General features: G+C 61.4%; 1 protein-coding gene across 1 annotated transcript in view; it reads left to right on the forward strand.

The window, feature by feature from the left end:
* NRBP2 (nuclear receptor binding protein 2) overlaps window positions 1–19,579 on the forward strand; it is a 38,961-nt gene that overhangs the window by 4,653 nt on the left and 14,729 nt on the right. Inside the window, exons 2-7 of the mRNA XM_040091375.2 lie at window positions 15,172–15,294; window positions 15,502–15,603; window positions 15,697–15,786; window positions 17,735–17,775; window positions 17,860–17,954; window positions 18,529–18,552. Of these exons, the coding sequence (XP_039947309.1) occupies window positions 15,172–15,294; window positions 15,502–15,603; window positions 15,697–15,786; window positions 17,735–17,775; window positions 17,860–17,954; window positions 18,529–18,552 (475 nt within the window). The remainder of the gene's footprint in view (window positions 1–15,171; window positions 15,295–15,501; window positions 15,604–15,696; window positions 15,787–17,734; window positions 17,776–17,859; window positions 17,955–18,528; window positions 18,553–19,579) is intronic.

Genomic DNA, 19,579 nt, shown 5'->3' on the forward strand with positions numbered 1-19,579 from the left:
TTAACATCCACCCCAGTGGAGATTTAACATCCACCCCAATGGAGATTTAACATCCACCCCAGTGGGGATTTAACATCCACCCCAGTGGGGATTTAACATCCACCCCAGTGGGGATTTAACATCCACCCCAATGGAGATTTAACATCCACCCCAGTGGGGATTTAACATCCACCCCAATGGAGATTTAACATCCACCCCAATGGGGATTTAACATCCACCCCAATGGAGATTTAACACCCACCCTGGGGTGATTTAACACCCTGTGGCACCTGGGGGCACAGGTCACTGCTGGGGACAGGGTGGGCTCCCTGGGCTCCGAGGCTTTTCCAATCCGCGCCGTTCCAGGATCCCACGGCAGTGTGTGACGCCGACGTCGGTGCTCGTTGGCGGTGCCGACACGGGGACTGCGCCTGGTTTGCACACACGGGGCCGAGCCGGGCCTGCCCTGCTCCCTCCGGGAATAACCCGGTGTCACCGAGACACACAAAGCAATCACACGCAGACAAGAGATTTTCACAGAGGTTCTTCTGATTCCAGCTCACAGCTGAAAGAGCGGAGAGAAGAGAGCCCCTTTGTTTATTTCTTACTTTTTATACATTTGTGGGTCCAGCAGAAGATTGGCTTTTTGGGGTTTCCACCCCTCAGCCTCCCTGGCCAGACCAATTGTCAGTTACAATTGTTTTCAGGTTAGAAATATGCAAACAAAGGACAGGGAATGAAAAACAAAGGATTTGTTTATGTTACATCTGTGGGAAAAGGTGGAAAACTGCTCTTAATATTGTACAATAACTAAAAAGATCTGACTCCATTTAAGAAAATCAAAAGGCTCAGAAAAACCAGGGTAACAACCTCCCTTCCCTGCTTTGCCTGTTTTCGATCCTCTGTTCCCCAGGGGTGCCAGGGGCGGTTCAGGGGGCAGGAGCACCGGGCCAGGGCGTGAGGAGAAGCGGCGCTCGCAGTGTCCCAGCCCAGCCCAGCCCCTCTCGGAGCTCTCCTGTTGTTTGCCAGCTGCTGCTGGCGCAGAATTTTCCACGTGGGAACACCGGGGCTCTTTCAGCCCGGCTTTGATGACCTCATCTGCTTTTCCCACCCACCCTGGGGACTTGGAGCAGAAGGGAGAAGAAACTCGGTTTTCCGCTCCTGTGAGAAGTTTTTCGGGGCCGCGGTTGAGCCGCAGCCCCCCGTGCCGGGATGGGTCGGGTTCATCCCCGTGGATTTGCGTTCCCAGACCCTCGGGCTGCCCGGACGGGGCGGGCTGTGGCCAGCAGGTGTTCGCTGCTCACGCGTGCTGGTCCCACCGCGTCCACCCGTCGCGTTTCCTGCGTTCGGGTGTGATTTCCACGTCCTCCCTGCGTCTCCCACCCGGCCCCGCCGGTCGGTTCTGCCGTCGTGCTCCCTGTGGGAATGCCCTCTGTGCAGGGAGCTCTGGGCTCCCGAAGGCATTCCCAGGGCTGAGGGTGCTGTGTGCCGTGGCAGAGCTCAGCTCTGGGTCACGGACGGAACTCTGGAGCTGTTCCTGTGATTTATTCCACCCTGGAGCCGTCCCTTGTAATTCTGCTGCTGCCTGCAGCGTGGGGTCGGACTCAGAGCACCCTTGGGGTTCAGTGAGGGAGGGATGGGGCATCCAGAGGGACCTGGACAGGCTGGGGAGGTGGCACCGAGTGCGCCTGGGGGGGCCCAGCGCAGACAGCGTTGGGGAGGGAATCCCTGGGGAGAAGCACCTGGAGGTGCTGGGAAAGGCTGGATGTGTCCTGGACACGTGCCCCGGGATCCCAAAACCCCCCCGTGCCCTGGGCTGAGCCCCCAGCGTGGGCAGCAGGGGAGGAGGGGGGATCCTGCCCCTCTGCCCCGCTCAGGTGAGACCCCACCTGCAGAGCTGCCCCACACCCTGGGGCTCCAGCACAGGAGGGGCCTGGAGCTGCCGGAGAGAGCCCAGAGGAGAGCACGGAGCTGCTCCAGGGCTGGAGCCCCTCTGGAGCCGGGCTGGGAGAGCCGGGGGTGCTCCCCTGGAGAGGAGAAGGATCCAGGGAGAGCTCCGAGCCCCTGGCAGGGCCTGGAGGGGCTCCAGGAGAGCTGGAGAGGGGCTGGGGACACGGGATGGAGGGACAGGACACAGGGAATGGCTCCCAGTGCCAGAGGGCAGGGATGGATACGATACTGGGATTGGGAATTCTGGCACAGGGTGCCCAGAGCACCTTTGGCTGCCCCTGGATCCCTGGAAGTTTTCCAGGCCAGGTTGGACGGGGCTTGGAGCAGCCTGGGACAGCGGGAGGTGTCCGTGCTCGTGTCACAGGGTGGGACCGGGGGTCTTGAAGATCCCTTCCCACCCACACCCCCTGGGATTCCACAGCCCTATCCGTGAGCTTTGGCTCGTCTCCAGCAGGATGGAAGGAAGGGAAGAGGGAAACGGCAGCACAGACGCAGAGGAGAAATGCTGAAGCAGCACTGAAGGAAAATAAAGAGATGTCAAAAAAAGAATCGGCAGGAGGGGGAGGTTTGGAGGGGCGTTGCTGTCGCTTCCCACAGGTCAGGAAGTGAAAACAAACCATGGAAAAAGCGGTGTAAGCGCTGGGATCCCGTGAGGCGCAGGGGGTTCCCATTTTTAGGCATTAATGAGCTCGGCAGTCGGCGGCAGGGTCGGTGGTGGATGTTTTGGGAAGGCTCCAACTATGCAATATCTGCCACGGGGTTATTTTTAAGAGCCTCTTTGTTGCCAGCCGTCCCCGGGGATCCGGGCTGGGAGCTGCGAGGAGCTTTTCCAGCGCAGGGGGATCGGCTGGAGCGCTCGGCTCCTTCTCCTCCCGCCGCCTCTTTTGTTCCGGCCTCTTTCTGCCCCCGCGGCGTTTTTGTGTTCGCAGGGGGAGTTCGGGGTGAGCTCAGCTCATCTCGCAGGTGAAATTCCGAGACTTTGGGGATTGTTTACAAGGGTTTAGGGTTGATGTTCAGGAATTCTGGCTAATATCCTAGGCATCGGGGTTAATAGCCAAGAATTTAGGGTGATATCCAAGAATTTAGGGTTAAATATCCAAGAATTTAGGGTTAAATATCCAAGACTTTTGGCTAATATGCAAGACTTTAGGGTTAATAGCCAAGAAGTTAGGGTTGATATCCAATATGGTGATATCCCAGAATTTAGGGTTGATATCCAAGAATTTTGGCTAATATCCAAGACTTTTGGCAAGTATGCAAGACTTTAGGGTTAATCTCCAAGAATTTAGGATGATATCCAAGAACTTAGGGTTAATATCCAGGAATTTTGGCCAGTATCCAAGACTTTAGGGTTAACCTCCAAGAATTTAGAGTGATATCCAAGAATTTAGGGTGATATCCAAGAACTTAGGGTTAATATCCAGGAATTTTGGCCAGTATCCAAGCCTTTAGGGTTAACAGCCAAGAATTTAGGATGATATCCAAGAATTTAGGATGATATCCAAGAATTTGGGGTTAAAATCCAACTCCTTTGGGCATTGAAGGCTTCACCCCGACTGTGCTCTGAACAGGGATTTTGGTGGCACCCCAGAGGCTCCCAGTTGAGGCCAAACCGAAAGGCGATGGAAATCCAGCGGGAAGCTCACCAGTGGCTAAACGTTTCTGGAGGCAGACAGTGGAGCTCTGTCCGCAGCACGTGCTCCGGGGGGTCCGGCAGGGAACAATCCTGGGCTGTGCCGGATTTGGAGCTCTCCCCATCGCGCTCCCAGCGGGCGTGGGCGGAGCGGGGCCCGTTCCGGATGGCGCCTCGGGGCCGCGCTGCCCGTGCCACGTTCTCCATTTCACGGAGCCTTTAATCCTCCGGGATCTCAGCCGGCCACAACAATCCTCTGCCTTGTTCTCGCTGCTGGGGAGGGGGCTGACGTCAGCCTGCGCTGAGGCTTCAGCGCAGGAACTTGTGCTTTTCATGCAGGAACACGCTCCCTGATCCCCATCCGTATTCCACACGGAGCGCCTGGCTGCAGCTCCTTTATCCCATTGCTATCCTCCACGGAAATGCCTGGCAGCAGCTCCTTTATCCCAGTCCTATCCTCCACGGAAATGCCTGGCTGCAGCTCCTTTATCCCATCCATATTGTGCACAGGAATTCTGGCTGCAGCTCCTTTATCCCATCCATATCCTCCACGGAGCGCCTGGCTGCAGCTCCTTTATCCCATTGCTATCCTCCACGGAAATGCCTGGCTGCAGCTCCTCTATCCCATCCATATCCTCCACAGGAATGCCTGGCTGCAGCTCCTTTATCCCATCCATATTGTGCACAGGAATTCTGGCTGCAGCTCCTTTATCCCAGTCCTATCCTCCATGGAAATGCCTGGCTGCAGCTCCTTTATCCCATTGCTATCCCCCATGGAAATGCCTGGCTGCAGCTCCTTTATCCCAGTCCATATCCTCCATGGAAATGCCTGGCAGCAGCTCCTTTATCCCATCCCTGTTCTTCACAGGAATTCCCGGTTGCAGTTCCTTTATCCCATTCCTTTCCACACAGGAATTCCCGGTTGCAGTTCCTTTATCCCATCCCTGTTCTGCACAGGAATTCCCTCTCGCAGCTCCTTTATCCCATCCCTGTTCTGCACAGGAATTCCCTATCGCAGCTCCTTTATCCCATCCCTGTTCTGCACAGGAATTCCCTATCGCAGCTCCTTTATCCCACCGCTTTCCCGCAGGAATTCTGGCTGCCCCGGCGCTCCCTGCCTGCTCCAAGGCAGTACCTGTGCCCTGACTCCGTTTCCCAAACGGATGCGGCTCCTCCGCTCCCAAACCGCTCCTCCCGCGCTGCCCCCGCCCCGGGTGTTACAATCGCTGGCATTTGCCGTGTTTTCTTCCCTTTCCTGTCTTTTCCCAAGCCTTTTCGGCCTCTTTTCCCAAGCCTTTTCGGCCTCTTTTCCCAAGCCTTCTTGGCCCTTTCCCTCGCTTTCCCAGGGGGTGGTTTTGTTCGCAGGCTCTGTGCCCCCCGGCTCCTTCCCGCTCCTGCTCTGCAGGGATTTGCGTTCCCGGCCGGAGCTGTCCCGGGACGGGCGGAGCTGCCGTGGATCGGGGGCAGCCCCGGGGCAGAACCGGTCACCGGGAGCTTCCTTGGGGACACCGGGGCCGCTCTGCCGACGGCTCGCAGGGAAAACACGGGAATCAGACCGGGCTCCTCTGAGCTGGGCTGGTTGCTGCTGGTCACTGCTACTGGGGATACTGGGAGCACTGGGAGCATTGGGAGCACTGGTGGGCACTGGGGACACTGGGGGCACTGGGGGCACTGGGGATACTGGGGATACTGGGGATACTGGGGATACTGGGGATACTGGGGATACTGGGAGCACTGGGGATACTGGGAGCATTGGGAGCACTGGTGGGCACTGGGGACACTGGGAGCACTGGGAGCATTGGGGGACACTGGGGATACTGGGAGACACTGGGGACACTGGGGCACTGGGGACACTGGGGACACTGGGGACACTGGGAGCACTGGGGATACTGGGGGACACTGGGGACACTGGGGACACTGGGGGCACTGGGGGACACTGGGGGACACTGGGGGACACTGGGGGACACTGGGGACCTGTGCAGTGGGATGGGTTCTGGCATGGCCAGGGATGGGCACAGCATTCCCATGGGATGGGGCACAGCATTCCCACGGGATGGGCACAGCATTCCCATGGGATGGGCACAGCATTCCCACGGGATGGGCACAGCATTCCCATGGGATGGGCACAGCATTCCCATGGGATGGGGCACAGCATTCCCATGGGATGGGCACAGCATTCCCACGGGATGGGGCACAGGATGCCTGGGGATTGGGCACCACCTGCTCATCCTCTCCTTGGGCACCTGCTGCTCCCACCTTCTGCCCCAACCCCTCTGGGCTTCACTCGTCCCGTGCAGCTGGCACTGGGATCCTCTCCCTGTCCTCTGGGATCCTCTCCCTGTCCTCTGGGATCCTCTTCCTGTCCCCCGGATCCTGCAGAGCCCCATGACACTGCCAGCCCCATTTCCCAGGACAGGGTGCTGGGCTGGGACAATGCCAGGTGTGTGTCACCTCCCCAGGCTCGTGTCACCTCCCCAGGTGTGTGTCACCTCCCCAGGCTCGTGTCACCTCCCCAGGTGTGTGTCACCTCGCCAGGTTTGTGTCACCTCCCCAGGCTCGTGTCACCTCCCCAGGTGTGTGTCACCTCCCCAGGGCCGGGCTGGGGTCACCCCAGGTTTGTGTCACCTCCCCAGAGCTGGGCTGGGACAATGCCAGGTGTGTGTCACCTCCCCAGGTGTGTGTCACCTCCCCAGTTTCGTGTCACCTCCCCAGGGCCGGGCTGGGGTGACCCCAGGCTCGTGTCCGCTCCCGGGGCCATGCAGGGCCTGGGGGTAAAGCAAACATTGCTCCATCTCGGGCCGCAGGCGTGCGCAGGGAACGGCTTCTCCCAGGAAATAACAACCCTGGCGCTGCCCCGCGCAGGATCTCTCCTGGCTCCGGTCTGGGCAGTGGAAAAATACTCCTCTGTCCCTTTCCCGCAGCAGTGGCCGGAGAACAGGGATCACAGTGTTCGCTCGGGAGCCGTGGGCAGGCGGGAAGGGAAGGGAAGGGAAGGGAAGGGAAGGGAAGGGAAGGGAAGGGAAGGGAAGGGAAGGGAAGGGAAGGGAAGGGAAGGGAAGGGAAGGGAAGGGAAGGGAAGGGAAGGGAAGGGAAGGGAAGGGAAGGGAAGGGAAGGGAAGGGAAGGGAAGGGCGGCCGTGGGCACGGAGGGAAGCAGAGGCTTCCAGCCCTCCCACCCGTGGGCAGGGGCACCCTCCGGCAGCGCTCCCTGGAGCGTTCCCTGCTCGAGATCCCGCTGGGAGAGGAGGGGTCCCTGTCTGCTGGGATTGCACAGGGACCCCCGCGCTGCCGTGGCTGCCAGGCAGGAATCCCCTGGGAATGCACAGCGGCTTCCCACTGCCAGGGAGCAGTGTCAGATACTGCGACGGGATGGGACCTTGGGAAGGAATTTCCAGGGTCAGGGTGCTGAGGTGTTGCGATGGAATTCCCAGAGAAGCTGTGGCTGCCCCATCCCTGGAAGTGTCCAAGGCCAGGCGGGCCGGAGCTCAGCTAGCAGGAGGGACGGTGGAAGGTGTCTCTGGGTGAAACGAGGCCAGCTTTCAGGTCCCTTCCCACCCACAGCACCCTGACTTTGGTGGTTCTGCCACAGGGAGAGCTCCTGGAGAAGGGCCGGGTGCCCTGGGCGGGGCGGCTCTGCCGCTGCCCATCCCGCTGGGCTGTCCCCGAGTCCGTTCCCCTGCCCGCTCTCCCAGGCCCGGAGCACCATGCTGCTTTTCCTGGTTGCTGGTTCTTTTTTCCTGGTTTTCCTGAGCTTTCCCTGCTTTTTTCTGCCCCGGCCCTGCTCCTCCGATGCTCCAGGGTGGAGCGGGTCACCAGCAGCTCTCTGGGGCACCACGGCCGTGCCCACCCTGTGCCCTCAGCCGGGGCTGCTCAGCCGGTGGGGCACAGGGCTGAATTAGGGCCGAGCTCGTGGGGTTTGTGACAGACAGGAGCCAATGCTTCGCTGGAACCGAAATATTTTTCTGTCTCGTGCGTTCCCTTAACCTGCTCGTTGTGTAACAGGATCGCACGGACAGAACAGGTTTGTCTGGCACCGCCCTGGCAGAGCCGCAGGGCTCGGCTCGGCTCGGCTTGGCTTGGCTCAGCTCGGTTCAGCTCGGCTCAGCTCAGCTCAGCTCGGCTCGGCTCAGCTCAGCTCAGCTCGGCTCAGCTCAGCTCAGCTCAGCTCAGCTCGGTTCAGCTCGGCTCAGTTCAGCTTGGCTCAGCTCAGCTCAGCTCAGCTCAGCTCGGCTCAGCTCAGTTCAGCTCAGCTCAGCTCGGCTCCGTTCAGTTCAGCTCGGTTCAGCTCAGATCAGCTCAGCTCGGCCCAGCTCGGCTCGGCTCAGCTCGGCTCGGTTCAGCTTGGCTCAGCTCAGCTCAGTTCAGCTCAGCTCAGCTCAGTTCAGCTCAGCTCAGCTCAGCTCAGCTCGGCTCGGCTCAGCTCAGCTCAGCTCAGCTCGGCTCGGCTCGGCTCGGCTCAGCTTGGCTCAGCTCAGCTCAGCTCAGCTTGGCTCTGCTCGGCTCAGTTCGGTTCAGCTCGGCCCAGCTCAGCTCAGCTCAGCTCAGCTCGGCTCAGCTCGGCTCGGCTCGGCTCGGTTTGGCTCAGCTCGGCTCGGCTCAGCTCAGTTCAGCTCAGATCAGCTCAGCTCGGCTCGGCTCGGTTCAGCTCAGATCAGCTCGGCTCTGCTCGGCTCGGCTCGGCTCGGCTCAGCTCGGCTCGGCTCAGCTCGGCTCGGTTCAGCTCAGCTCAGCTCGGCTTTGCTCGGCTCAGCTCGGCTCGGCTCGGCTCGGCTCGGTTTGGCTCAGCTCGGCTCAGCTCGGCTCGGCTCGGCTCGGCTCGGCTCGGCTCGGCTTGGCTCAGCTCAGCTCGGCTCGGCTCAGTTCAGCTCAGCTCAGCTCGGCTCCGTTCAGTTCAGCTCGGTTCAGCTCAGCTCAGCTCGGCTCCGTTCAGTTCAGCTCGGTTCAGCTCAGCTCAGCTCGGCTCGGCTCGGCTCGGCTCAGCTCAGCTCGGCCCAGCTCAGCTCGGCTCAGCTCCGCTCGGCTCAGCTCAGCTTGGCTCGGTTCAGCTCAGTTCAGCTCAGCTCAGCTCGGCTCGGCTCGGCTTGGCTCAGCTCGGCTCAGCTCGGCTCGGCTCTGCCGTGGGCCCGGGGGTGTCCCCAGCCCCGGGACAGCGCTCCTGCCACGGGGACCGCCGCTGCCCGCTGCGGGACAGGCGGATCTGGCATTGCCTGGGGCTGCTGCCGGCGCCAGTCCCCTCGCTGGGACAGAGGGACTGCCGCTCGCCTTTCAGGCGTTGAACGCGGCCGCTGAAGCAGGAGCTGGGAGCCCGGAGCGTGTTCCCGGCTCGGGAGAGGGGCTGTGACAGCCCCGTACTCGGGGCAAGGACACGGGGGTGTCGGTGACCCCTCACCTCCGGCGCCCAGGGGCTCTGCCCGTGCTGCCGCTCCCGTCCCTGAACCTCGGGGACCTGCGGGACGCAGCTCAGGTGTCCCTCGCTGGGGCCTCAGCCCTCTCGGCTCAGGTTTTGGTGGATTTTTTTTTTTTCCTTTCCTGTGTTTTCTGAAGCGATTTCTGTGTTGCAACAGCCACCCCTGCCCTGCCTGGGGCCACAGCCGGGGGCGGCGGGGCGCAGCCTCGGGCGGGCCCGGGGGACACGAGGTTTGGGGGGCACGGGGGGCCCAGTGGGGGCCCAGCTGGGGCTCCCCTCGTTCCCTGCTGCCCGCGGGGTGTCCCCGTGTCCCACCGAGTCCCACCCTCGCTGTCCCCCAGCTCCCGGCACACACGGGCCGGGCTGGGATTTACCCCGAGAGGTTTTCCGGGCACGCCGCGAGCACCGCTCAGCCCCAAACCCCGCACCGAGTGCCGTGGTGGCACAAAGGAGTGAAATAATCGGTGCGGTGAGTGGAGAACAATCCCCAGTGAGTGGAGAACCGTGGAATGGTTCGGGTGGGAAAGGAGCTCAGAGCCCTCCCCCCGCAGCCACGGGAGCGAAAACTCTCCCCGTTATTGCCGGCCCCATCCCCCGGAGGGCCCGGAGCCGCAGCCCTGAGCCCTTCCCGTGCCTGCCTCAGCCCTCGCTGACCGGAAAAGCTCGGAGGGCCGCGGTTGATGGGAAGCTGCAACCCGATCTTCGGTGAACCTGCCCTGCCCCGTCCCCAGCGGCTCTCCGGCAGCGGGGGCTCTGCCAGCGCCTCCCCGGCGCCGCGAGGTGCTCACGGGGCGGCCGGGAGCGCAGGATGAACACGGGGGACAACCCACGGGGGATAAACCACGGGAGAAAACCCACGCGGATAAACTATGGGGTATAAAACATGGGGGAAAAACCACAGGGAGAAACTACAGGGGATAAACCATGGGGGATAAAACATGGGAATAAACCATGGGGGATAAACCACAGGAGAAAAACCACGGGGGATAAACCACAGGGGATAACCCACGGGAGAAAAACCACAGGGATAAACCATGGGGGATAAATCATGGGGGATAAACCACAGGAGAAAACCCACGCGGATAAACTATGGGGGATAAAACATGGGGGAAAAACCACGGGGAGAAACTACAGGGGATAAAACATGGGGGATAAAACATAGGGGATAAATCATGGGGGATAAAACATGGGGGATAAAACATGGGGGATAAAACATGGGGGATAAACCACAGGAGAAAGGCCACAGGGGATAAACTGGGGGGGATAAACCACAGGAGAAAAAATCATGGGGAATAAACCACGGGGGATAACCCACGGGAGAAAAACCACGGGGATAAACCATGGGGAATAAACCACGGGGGATAACCCAAGGGAGAAAAACCACAGGAGATAACCCATGGGGGATAAACTACGGGAGAAAAAAACATGGGGGATAAACCATGGGGGATAAATCATGGGGGATAAACCACGAGGGATAAACCACGGGAGGAAAACCACAGGGGGTAAACCATGGTGGATTACCTATGGGAGAAAAGCCACAGGGGATAAACCATGGGGATAACCCATGGTGGATAACACACGGGGGATAAACCATGGGGGATAACCCACAGGGGATAACCCACGGGGAATAAACCACAGGGGATAAACCATGGGGGATAACCCCCACAGGATAAACCACGGGGGATAACACCCAGAGGATAACCATGGGAGATAAACCACAGGGATAACCCACAGGGGATAACCCATGGGGATAACCCACGGGGAATAAACCACGGTGGATAGACCATGGGGGATAAACCATGGGGGATAACCCACAGGGATAACCCACAGGGGATAACCCATGGGGATAACCCACGGGGATAACCCACAGGGATAACCCATGGTGGATAAACCTGCGCCACTGCCTTTTGTCCCAGTCAGGCTGTGCGGAAAATGCCGCGTTTATTTATTTATGGAGGCCAGGCCGGAGCTCGGCGCGGGAGCAGCTGGAGGGGATCAGCTCTGTTCTCACTCAGCACAAGACAGAGCACGTTTGTGTCCGCACGGAGCGGGGAAGGTTCCTCCCGTCACGTTCCAGAGCCTCCCAGATCCACTGCCCGAGCCCTGAGCAGCGGGATGCCCCTCGGGCCCCAAAAGCAGCTTGTTTGGAGCTGGAAGGGAACCACGGGCTCCTGCTGTGCATCACCAGGGCGGGATGGGCTTTAAGGTCCCTCCAACCCAAAGCAGTCTGTGATTGCAAGGCCATTCAGTGGTTCCCCCTCTGGCTGTGTGCGCACTGGGATCGCTGGGATCACTGGGATCGCTGGGATCGCTGGGATCACTGGGATCACTGGGATCGCTGGGATCACTGGGATCGCTGGGATCGCTGGGATCGCTGGGATCACTGGGATTGCTGGGATCGCTGGGATCACTGGGATCGCTGGGATCGCTGGGATCACTGGGATCACTGGGATCACTGGGATCGCTGGGATCGCTGGGATCACTGGGATCACTGGGATCACTGGGATCGCTGGGATCGCTGGGATCACTGGGATCACTGGGATCGCTGGGATCGCTGGGATCGCTGGGATCGCTGGGATCACTGGGATCACTGGGATCACTGGGAAGGCGGTGGCCGCGTCCCTTGCGGTCCGTGCTGGGCTTTGTGCGGAGCACGCGGAGCCTGTGCCCGGCAGAGCAAGGAACAGAGGTGCTTTGTGCGGCCGCAGCAGGAACCGGGCCGTGAACTGCCTGGGCGTGTCCTGCTCATGAGCTGGGGGTGCTGAGCGCCCACGGCTGCCCTGAGCCCCGCAGGGACCAGCCCTGGCTGCAGGGTGAGCCCCAAACCTGGGCACTGGGATCAACCCCGCGAGTGGGACCAGCCCTGGCTGCAGGGTGAGCCCCCAGGCTCTGGGACCAGCCCCAAACCCGGGCACTGGGATGAACCCCAAGAGTGGGACCAGCCCCAGCAGCAGGATGTTCCCCCAGGCACTGGGACCAGCTCCAGCATCAGGACCAGCCCTGGCTGCAGGATGAGCCCCAAACCTGAGCACTGGGATGAACCCCAGGAATGGAACCAGCCCCAGCAGCAGGATGAGCCCCAAGCTTGCACAGTAGGATGAACCCCGAGAATGGGACCAGCCCGGGCTGCAGGATGATCCCCCAGGCACTGGGACCAGCCCCAAATCCAGGCACTGGGATGAAACCCGAGAGTGGGACCAGCCCCAACAGCAGGATGAGCTCCAAACTTGCAGAGTAGGATGATCCCTGAGGTGCTGGGACCAGCCCTGGCTGTAGGATGAGCCCCGAGCTTGCACAGCAGGATGAACCCCAGCTGTGGGACCAGCTCCAGCAGTGGGACCAGCCCCAAACCCGGGCACTGGGATGAACCCAAGCAGTGGGACCAGCCCCGGCTGCAGGATGAACCCCAGGAATGGGACCAGCCCGAGCAGCAGGATGAGCCCCGAGCTTGCACAGCAGGATGAACCCCAGCTGTGGGACCAGCCCCAGCAGCAGGATGAGCCCCGAGCTTGCACAGCAGGATGAACCCCAGCTGTGGGACCAGCCCCAGCAGCAGGACCAGCCCCAGGCAGCAGGATGAGCTCTGAGCCCCAAACCCCAGCAGCAGCACACCACGCACCTGCCCGGGGAGCAGCAGAACAATTTCCCCTTTTTCCTCTGGCTTCCCGTGGCGTGGCGGATGGAGTGGGCACCGTGCCCCTGCTCGGGCTGGCAGGGGGCACGGCCCCAGGCCCGGAGTGCCCCCAGCCCCGCAGGGAGGGGCAGGAGCAGGGGGGCTGCCGCCCCGCTCCCGCAGGGATGCTTCAGGGCAGGCAGCGGGTCGGGATGCAGCAGGCCCCACTGCTGGGAGGCAGGAGCCCGTCCTGGGGTGGGGGTCTGAGCCAGGTGCCTTGGAGGTTTCACCCGGGCTGGAGATGGGTCCTGGTGGCCGTGGCTGGTCTGGGGACCGGGAGGGTCTGTGCAGGATGTCACCTGTGGAGGTGACACCTGCAGAGCTGCTCTGCACGGGGTCCTGGGATGGGGATGAGAAGTGCTTGGACAGATCCCGGGGCTGCACCCGGGCTCCTCAGGATGTTCAGCGAAAAGGAGACTCAGAGGTGACCTCATCAATCTGCACAGCTCCTGAAGGGTGGCTGTGCTCAGCTGGGGCTGGGCTCTTTCTCCAGGCAGTGCTGACAGAACGAGAGGACACAGCCTCAGGCTGTGCCAAGGGAAATACAGGCTGGATATCAGGAAAAAGTTTTTCACGGAAAGGGTGATAAAGTACTGGAATGCTCTGCCTGGGCAGGTGGTGGAGTCACCATCCCTGGACGTGTTTAAAACAAGACTGGATGTGGCACTGGGGGCCAGGGTTTAGTTGAGGTGTCAGGGCTGGGTTGGACTTGGTGATCTTGAAGGTCTCTTCCAATCCAGACATTCTGGGATTCTGGGATTCTGGGATTCTGTGACTCTGTGATCCTGTGACTCTGTGATTCTGGAATTCTGTGATCCTGTGACTGTGACTCTGGGATTCTGTGATCCTGGGATTCTGGGATCCTGGGATTCTGTGACTCTGTGACTCTGTGATTCTGGGATTCTGTGATCCTGTGATCCTGTGATTCTGTGATTCTGTGATCCTGTGATTCTGGGATTCTGGGATCCTGGGATCCTGGGATCCTGGGATTCTGGGATTCTGTGATCCTGTGATCCTGTGACTCTGTGATGTGGTGGCTTTGGTTTGTCCAGACCTCCTGGTTTTCCCTGGACACTGGAGGATTTTCCCTGGACACTGGAGCGGTGGGTGACTCCCCACAGCTGCTGGGCCGGGGGTGCAGGGCAGGGGTGGGCCCGGGGGCTGTCACGGGTGTGAGGAGCCCGAGGGGCTGGGAGCTGCTCCGGGGGCTGGTTCCGCTCCCTCCTGGCCCAGACAGGGCAGGCACTGCCTGGGGATTTGCTCCACGCCCCAGTTCCCAGCCAGAGCCTCCTCCGTGGCCACTCCAGGGACCTTCATCCCAAAAAAGCTTTATTTGTACGACAGCGCCATGTTGCCGTGGCAGGGAGTGTTGTGAGAGCGTGGAGACTCTGCTCTTCCTGGGCAGGAATCAGGTTTCAGCCTGGTGGGTTTTTTATTTTTATTATTATTATTATTATTATTATTATTAATTAGTTTATTTGTGCATTTGCCCTGGGAAGTGTCAGTGTCAATCATTGTGGAAGCGTTCACTGCTCTGGGGGGGGTTGTGCAAAGCTGGAGGGACAACGTCTTGGTTTCTCTTCTGAGATTCCGGTGCTTTTTGAGTCTTTTTGCCTCCTGCAAAGCCCTGAGCAAGAAAGAGACGGAGTCTTCAGGTTCTGGTTTCTCAAGGTTGCGTGCTCTGTTTATTGTTTCTTATCTTAAAATTTTCTCAGTGCCCAGCTGAGGTCTGTGCAGCTGCTCGGGCATCTGGCGACTCCCCCCGCACTGGGCTGTCGCTATCTTTTATACTAATTGTTACGTGTTCTTTATTTATCGTTATTTGCCAACACCTATCACTTACACTAAACAGGTCATCCCTACTCTGACCCAATCTCCTTAAACTGCTTTGTGCCACCCTCACTGCAGGAAATGGAGTGAGGGAAGGAGAAAGAAGAAGCAGGAGACAGCGCCCCAAATCCTCCATCTTGCTCCCATCCACTTCCACACTAAAAACCCAAACCTACTGTTTTCTCACCCTGTGCTGAGCCAAACTCCTCTCTTTCACACTCCTGTGGCCTGCAATCCCTCCCGCAGCGCAGGAAGCCTTTCCCATGGACTGGGATCAAAGCCAGTGTCCCTCTGGGCTCTGTGCCAGGGTCCCAGACCCCCCTGCCCAGGTCCCTGACCCTCCAGGGCAGCCAGAGGAATTCCCTGGACTCCAACAACAACGCGCTTCCCAGAGCTCTGGGATCGCGTGGTCAGGCGCTCCCTGAATCCCGGGAAGTGGCTGGAGGTGGGTCTGTGGATAAAGCAGTCAGATGAACCGGGCAGGTCGGGCTGGTGGGGCCAGGATGGGCTGCTCCTGCACCAGAGAGAAGAGGAAATGGGGATTTTTTGGTGAGGACAAAAGGAAATGGGGTTTTTTTGGTGAGGACAAAAGGAAATGGGGATTTTTTGGTGAGGATGAAAGAAAATGGGGGTTTTTTTGGTGAGTTGCCCGTGCAGCAGGCGGTGGCACGCTCCCCTCAGCGCATCCCTTCCCTTCCAGGTGAACCAGGGGAACATGCCCGGCATCCAGAGCACCTTCCTGGCCATGGACACGGAGGAGGGCGTGGAGGTGGTGTGGAACGAGCTGCTCTTCACCGACAAGAAAGCCTTCAAAGCGCACGAGGTGAGGGCCTGAGAGCCCCCCGCCCTCCCCGGGGGGCACAGCCGGGCGCGACGGGCTCCTGCCCCCGGCACTCGGCCCCCCTCAAAGGGAGGGACCCCGGAGCAGAGCCCCCCGTGCCAGCCCCGGCTCTCGGGGGTGCCCTGCCACATCCCAGCACCTTCCACCCGCCCCACGCCGGGACCCACCTGTGCTCCGTGTGCCCCCCAGGAGAAGATCAAGACCATGTTCGAGCAGCTGGTGCTGGTGGATCACCCCAACATCGTCAAGCTCCACAAGTACTGGCTGGATGTGAAGGACTCGAAGGCGCGGGTAGGACCTGGGGGGCTCCGGGGGGGTCCCAGCTCTGCTCCTCACCCCCACGGGGGCCGGGCCGGGGGGAGCTGACCCCCTCTGCCCGGCCAGGTCATCTTCATCACGGAGTACGTGTCCTCGGGGAGCCTCAAGCAGTTCCTGAAGAAAACCAAAAAGAACCACAAGGCCATGAACGCCCGGGTGAGCTCCTGGGGCTCGGGCTGGAGCGGGTGGCTCTGTGTCCCCGGCACAGGGAGGGTCTCTGGGAACTCACAGGGCGCTGCTGCTGTTCCCTGGGGACCCTGCTGCACCCCAGGAGAGCCCAAACTGCACCCCACTGGCCCCCAGGTGACACTGGTGGGTGACACCGCCCCGGGTGCTCCCAGTGTCCGGGTGCTCCCAGTGTCCTGCCCCTGCCCAGGGCTGGCACCTGGGGACAAGGGACCAGCAAAGCCACTGCCCGGGGCTGGTTTAGGGACCTGGGGGATGATCCAGAGTCCTGCTTCCATGGGCAGAGACACCTCCCGCTGTCCCAGGCGGCTCCAAGCCCCAGCGTCCAACCTGGCCTTGGGCGCTGCCGGGGATCCAGGGGCAGCCACAGCTGCTCTGGGAATTCCTGTGCCAGGGCCTCACACCCTGCCAGGGAAGGATCCTTCCCAAAATCCCATCCGAGCCTGCCCCTGGCAGTGCAGAGCTTTTCCCTTGCCCAGAGTCGCTCCCAGATCTCCCGGAGCCTCGAGAATTGGCTGCAGTGGTTTGGGCGAGGGAGAGGGGGGCTGCTGAAGTGGGACAGTGAGGGACAGTGTGGGACAGTGTGGGACAGTGTGGGACAGTGTGGGACAGTGTGGGACAGTGCGGGACAGTGTGGGACAGTGCGGGACACTGCGGGACAGTGCGGGACAGTGTGGGACAGTGTGGGACACTGTGGGACACTGTGGGACAGTGTGGGACAGTGAGGGACAGTGAGGGACAGTGTGGGACAGTGAGGGACAGTGAGGGACAGTGTGGGACAGTGCGGGACAGTGCGGGACAGTGTGGGACAGCGTGGGACAGCGTGGGACAGTGTGGGACACTGTGGGACACTGTGGGACACTGTGGGACAGTGCGGGACACTGTGGGACAGTGCGGGACAGTGCGGGACAGTGCGGGACAGTGAGGGACACTGTGGGACAGTGTGGGACAGTGTGGGACAGTGTGGGACAGTGAGGGACAGTGAGGGACACTGTGGGACAGTGAGGGACAGTGAGGGACACTGTGGGACACTGTGGGACAGTGTGGGACAGCGTGGGACACTGTGGGACAGTGAGGGACAGTGTGGGACAGTGGGACAGCGCGGGACAGTGCGGGACAGTGCAGGACACTGTGGGACAGTGTGGGACAGTGTGGGACAGTGTGGGACAGTGAGGGACACTGTGGGACAGTGAGGGACAGTGTGGGACATTGTGGGACAGTGAGGGACAGTGCGGGACAGTGTGGGACACTGTGGGACAGTGTGGGACAGTGTGGGACAGTGCGGGACAGTGCGGGACACTGTGGGACACTGCGGGACAGTGTGGGACAGTGTGGGACAGTGCGGGACAGTGTGGGACACTGTGGGACAGTGCGGGACAGTGTGGGACAGTGAGGGACAGTGCGGGACAGTGTGGGACAGTGTGGGACCGTGAGGGACAGTGCGGGACAGTGTGGGACAGTGAGGGACAGTGAGGGACGCTGTGGGACAGTGTGGGACACTGTGGGACACTGTGGGACAGTGTGGGACAGTGTGGGACACACCCTGAACCCCAGCTGGGCACAGGGGGATGTCCCTGGTGCTGGAATGGTGGGAATGATCCTGAGCAGGGCACAGGGGGATGTCCCTGTCCCTGGAATGGTGGGAAGGATCCTGAGCTGGACACAGAGGGATGTCCCTGGTTCTGGAATGGTGGGAAGGATCCTGAACTGGGCACAGGGGGATGTCCCTGATTCTGGAATGGTGGGAATGATCCTGAGCAGGGCACAGGGGGATGTCCCTGGTGCTGGAATTGTGGGAAGGACCCTTGGCAGGGCACAGGGGGATGCCCCTGACCCCGGAACCGTGGGAAGCCCTGGCCTGGCCGTGGGTGTCCGTGTGTCCTGGCTGATGGAGCTCTGTCCCTGTCCCTGTCCTTAGGCCTGGAAGCGCTGGTGCACCCAAATCCTCTCGGCTCTCAGGTGAGGCTCCCCCGGCTCCCTGCCCCTCCCCGGGGGCTCCGGGGGCTGCGGGCTGCGCTCGGGAACACCCCTGTGCCCCCCCAGCTTCCTGCACTCGTGTGAGCCCCCCATCATCCACGGCAACCTCACCAGCGACACCATCTTCATCCAGCACAACGGCCTCATCAAGATCGGCTCCGGTGCGGCGGCGCCGGCCCCGCCACGGGGGTCCGGGGGGCGTCTGGGGGGGTCCGGGGGGGTCTGGGAGGGTCCCAGGGGTTCAGGGGGGTCTGAGTGCACTGAGGGATCCAGAGGGGTCAGAGAGGATCCAGAGGGGTCAGAGGGGGTCCAAGGGGGTTTAGGGGGTCCAAGGGGGTTTAGGGGATCCAAGGGGGTTTAGGGGGTCCAAGGGGGTTTAGGGGATCCAAGGGGGCCAGAGGGGTGTAAGGAATCCAAGGGGGGTGGGGGTCCGAGGGGGTCTGAGGGGGTCTGAGGAGTCTGAGGGGGTCTGAGGGGGTCCGAGGGGGTCTGAGGGGGTCTGAGGGGTCCAAGGGAGTCTGAGGGGTCCGAGGGGGTCTGAGGGGTCCGAGGGGGTCTGAGGGGCCCGAGGGGCCCGGGAGGGTTGGCAGCAGGAAGGGTCGGGGGTCCTGCGGAGTGTGGGGGGGGTCCTGGCTGGGCAGGACCCCCGGGAATTGTGGGGTCCCGTTTTGGGGTGCCAGCCCCGGTGTCACCTGTTCTCCTCTGTCCCCAACGCTCGGCTCCGTCCGGCTGCAGTCTGGCACCGGGTCTTTGCCAACGGTGAGTGAGCGGTGCCGCCCCCAGGGAGACCCCTGCTCGGGGGACAGCCCCCGGGCCCCGAGACCCCTGAGACCCCCGAGCCACCTGAGCCCCCCAAGACCCCCGAGACCCCCGAGACCCCTCCAGCCCCCTGAGCCCCCCGAGACCCCTGAGCCCCCCGAGCCACCTGAGACCCCTGAGCCCCCCGAGACCCCTGAGACCCCCGAGCCACCTGAGCCCCCCGAGACCCCTGAGCCCCCTGAGACCCCTGAGCCCCCCGAGACCCCCGAGCCCCCTGAGACCCCCGAGACCCCCGAGCCACCTGAGACCCCTGAGACCGAGACCCATGGGTGGGCGCACACAGACCCCACAGGTGAGCACACACAGACCCCACAGGTGAGCACACACACAGACCCCACAGGTGAGCACACACAGACCCCACAGGTGTGCACACAGACCCCACAGGTGGGCACACACAGACCCCACAGGTGAGCACACACAGACCCCACAGGTGAGCACACACAGACCCCACAGGTGAGCACACACAAACCCCACAGGTGGCTCTCACAGACCCCACAGGTGGGCACACACAGACCCCACAGGTGGGCACACACAGGCCCCACAGGTGAGCACACACAGACCCCACAGGTGGGCACACACAGACCCCACAGGTGGGCACACACAGACCCCACAGGTGGGCACACACAAACCCCACAGGTGGCTCTCACAGACCCCACAGGTGAGCACACACAGACCCCACAGGTGTGCTCTCACAGACCCCACAGGTGAGCACACAGACCCCACAGGTGGCTCTCACAGACCCCACAGGTGGGCACACACACACCCCACAGGTGAGCACACACAGACCCCACAGGTGGGCACACACAAACCCCACAGGTGAGCACACAGACCCCACAGGTGGGTGAGCACACACAGACCCCACAGGTGAGCACACACACACCCCACAGGTGGGCACACACAGACCCCACAGGTGGGCACACACAAGCCCCACAGATGAGCACACACAGACCCCACAGGTGAGCACACA

The sequence above is a fragment of the Hirundo rustica genome (genome assembly GCF_015227805.2).
Source record: "Hirundo rustica isolate bHirRus1 chromosome 1 unlocalized genomic scaffold, bHirRus1.pri.v3 SUPER_1_unloc_1, whole genome shotgun sequence".
Classification (NCBI taxonomy): Eukaryota; Metazoa; Chordata; class Aves; order Passeriformes; family Hirundinidae; genus Hirundo; species Hirundo rustica.